The sequence below is a fragment of the Carassius carassius genome, chromosome 20, assembly GCF_963082965.1.
Source record: "Carassius carassius chromosome 20, fCarCar2.1, whole genome shotgun sequence".
Classification (NCBI taxonomy): domain Eukaryota; kingdom Metazoa; phylum Chordata; class Actinopteri; order Cypriniformes; family Cyprinidae; genus Carassius; species Carassius carassius.
Window position 1 is genome coordinate 14,797,144 of NC_081774.1, and position 3,049 is coordinate 14,800,192.

The 3,049-nt window shown below is 39.7% G+C and overlaps 1 protein-coding gene across 1 annotated transcript; it reads right to left on the reverse strand.

Annotated features, from left to right (window-relative positions):
• Positions 1-403: 403 nt before the first annotated feature.
• LOC132095803 (pancreas transcription factor 1 subunit alpha) lies at positions 404-1,729 on the reverse strand. Its single transcript, XM_059500891.1, has 2 exons — positions 962-1,729; positions 404-876 (listed from the first exon to the last, which is right to left on the reverse strand). Exons 1-2 carry the CDS (start codon positions 1,554-1,556, stop codon positions 674-676), a joined length of 798 nt encoding a protein of 265 aa, XP_059356874.1. The 5' UTR covers positions 1,557-1,729; the 3' UTR covers positions 404-673.
• Between the last annotated feature and the right edge of the window lie 1,320 nt (positions 1,730-3,049).

Here is a 3,049-nt window from a genome sequence, read left to right on the forward strand (position 1 = left end):
GATTTCCATAATGATAAATAGTGACATCTTTCAGCTGTCGTTCTATCCAGGGCTTCACACCTCACATTAAATTGTCCATTCAGAAATCACGTTTTAGTTACAGTCAATCGCAGGATTTGACTCTATTCATAGGCAAAGAATAAAAGATGACCTGTCTACAAGATATATCGTCATATACGCTATACTGTTGTACAATTAGAATTATATATATACCATAAGACGCACAATTAATTTAATTTGGGATAATTTTGATATTAAACTATTGTTGAGCTTTTAGGAAACAAACAAACAATAGTAATATCCATATGGTAGGAATTGTTTTATATTGGCCTGGTGTGGGTGCATTGACAGATTCGGACACATGAGAGTGACATTAGACAAATTTATTAAGTCATCATATCAGTATAAATATAGACGATTTTCGTGTTTCGTTTGTATAAAAATAGGTTTTATTTGACATACAATCCGTATTAAATTAGAGAAAAAATATATTACAGCACAATTAAGCAATTAAATAGGACACAAAATGATTGCCAGTGGCATGATCTTCAATTCAGACTAAAAAGCTGAAACACAGATAGTAACAATAATACATTACAAATAAACAAAACATGGATATATCCATACAATTCAGTTTTACACAATGTGTATACAGAATAATAATGGCACTGCCTTAGGAAATAAAGTTAAAAGGGGGTTCATTCTCAATGTTGTTGATGGATGATTTTAAGTGCAACTTTCGTGGGTCCTCTGGGGTCCAAACTTTCGCTGTCCTAATGATGTTCTGGTCTTTTAACTGCTTCTCATCAGTCCATGACAGAGAGTGTCCGGCGAGAGGAGGCAAACCGTAGTCTGGGTCATTTGGAGATGGGGATCCTGTAAAAAATAATAATAAAACGTGTGAGATTTGTTAAATAATAATAACAATAATAATGAAATAATACAATAATGGTATACATACTTGTTCCTCTGTGGCAAATTATGACTTTTTTAGGTTGGTTTAAAGAATCATTGTGTGGGTTACGGATCGGCATGTCGGACTGCACGAGTTCTGCAAGGAAGTTTATGTAGCCGATTGCCAGACGTAAAGTGTCAACTTTCGAAAGTCTCTTCTCGTATGGTAGAGTAGGGATGTGAGATCGCAGTCCTTCGAAAGCGTCGTTAATGGACTGCATCCTCCGTCGCTCCCGGACGTTGGCAGCTTGACGCAACTGTTGCATCTCCACCTCGGATCTCATGCGCCTCCGCCTCTTCAGCAAGGGACCGTCTCTGTGAGGGGACAGTTCCGAGGTGCTGTCAGCGCATCCGTACGAGAAAGTCGAAGACGACGAGGAAAAAGAGAAGTTGCCAACGTCACAATAATCTCCGTCCTGTGATATCCGGCTGTCCCTATAATATTCTTGGATTTGATTGGTGAGGAAATCGACGTCCTCGTCCAAAAAGTCGTCTGTGTCCAAGTGGTCCCTCGACGAGTGGTCCGTGAAGAAGTCATCGTCGTCGAAATAAGGGGAGGAGAAGGAGTCCAAGCCTGTGAATGGATCCAACACAGTGTCCATTTTTTGTGCTGTGTTGGTGTTGCCCAGTAACAACAATCGCCGACTATTCGATCTTTCCTCTTGATGCTCAAGAGTTGGTTAAGTTTGAAAGGCGGCACGCGAGGACTCTTATAACTACATCCATAGTCGCGTGCCATTGACCGTAAGCGCCAACCAATCAGCGCTTAGCATCCCCAGCGCCCGCAGCTGAGGCAGCTCACCTTAGGATAAGGCATGTTTACAGCCCCCACCCCGCCCACACCCAAGTACACGCCCCCTGAGCCCAAGACAGGACATGCTCCTAAATTGTCGACAAAGCGACTGCCTATATTGACAACTGTATCAGAAATAGTGTTTCCGTCAGTGACCCAGTCGAACCCTATAAATGACCAGAATAAATAAAAACCACTGTTCTTATATATTTTTGTTTTTAAATCATTTTATATCGTTTACATACACTTTAATCGACCTAAATATGTGATTTTACAGCACACTACATTATATAATAAAAATTTTAATTTTAAATTAATTTCCTTAAAATATACTTAATAAGTTAATATGCATGCCATCATGCACCCCCAGAAAAACAAATGCAAAAAGCCGTCACTGGTCTTGTACACTTTCAAAAGGAAGTAAAATGCACCATGTGTGAAAAATAAAGTTACAAAAGGAGGTTTTCGCATCTATGCCACAGAAGAACAATTTTTGGTTTCCCAAAGAACCTCTCAGTGAACATTTCTTGTTTTTTTTGTTTTTGTTTTTGTTTTTTACATTTAGTGCAATTAAAAGGTTACATTGATGTTAAAGGTTCTCCATGAAACCATACATGCAATAAAGAACCTTTATTTTTAGGATGTAGCCTACCTTTAAGGTACTAATATGCACCCGTTTAGGGTAAATAAACGTGTTATTTAACCATTAATAAACCACTGGAAAAGGTACCACCCCAGTGATAGCTTTTTGTAAAAAAAAAAAAATCTGAAATCTATGATTTTTCCCAAACTTTACAGTTATTGTGTGAATTGTATATTTCTCAGTTGCTCTGCTGTTAAACGAACAGACAGACACGAAACAGCAGTTAATGGACATGCTGCGCTCTCTTAATTATTGACGCTTATGTTAGTTTTGTCCTTCCACCATTAACGGTGACTGGATAAAATGCACCCAGTTATCACATACAATTAAGGGGTCAGAGAGGTAGGTAGGCGTACTGTTGACCCTGTCACCTTGAGGCTCCTCTTAAAGCAGGTAACCATTCAAGCTCTCACCATTCGCGTGCGCGAAGCCCTTTCCATCGGCCTCTTAATTATCAAGACGTGCAGCTATGTTAAAGCCCCATTGGTTGTCCACGAGGTCCATACAATACAGCACAAACATTTGTGTATGAGTGATGTCAGTGAAAGGAGCTGTCATTTAAGAGGCAGAAAGGGTAAAGAATAGGTCTCTCATCAATCACGGGCTGTAGGATGCCAGCCGCACGTTTGTATCGAAGCAGTGGACACTCGCCTGTCCAA

Coding starts and splice junctions, on each gene's coding strand:
- LOC132095803 (XM_059500891.1), bottom strand. CDS start 1,556: ATGGACACTGTGTTGGATCCATTCACAGGCTTGGACTCCTTCTCCTCC. Junction 877..961: donor AATTTGCCACAGAGGAACAA/GTATGTATACCA, acceptor TATTTTTTACAG/GATCCCCATCTCCAAATGAC.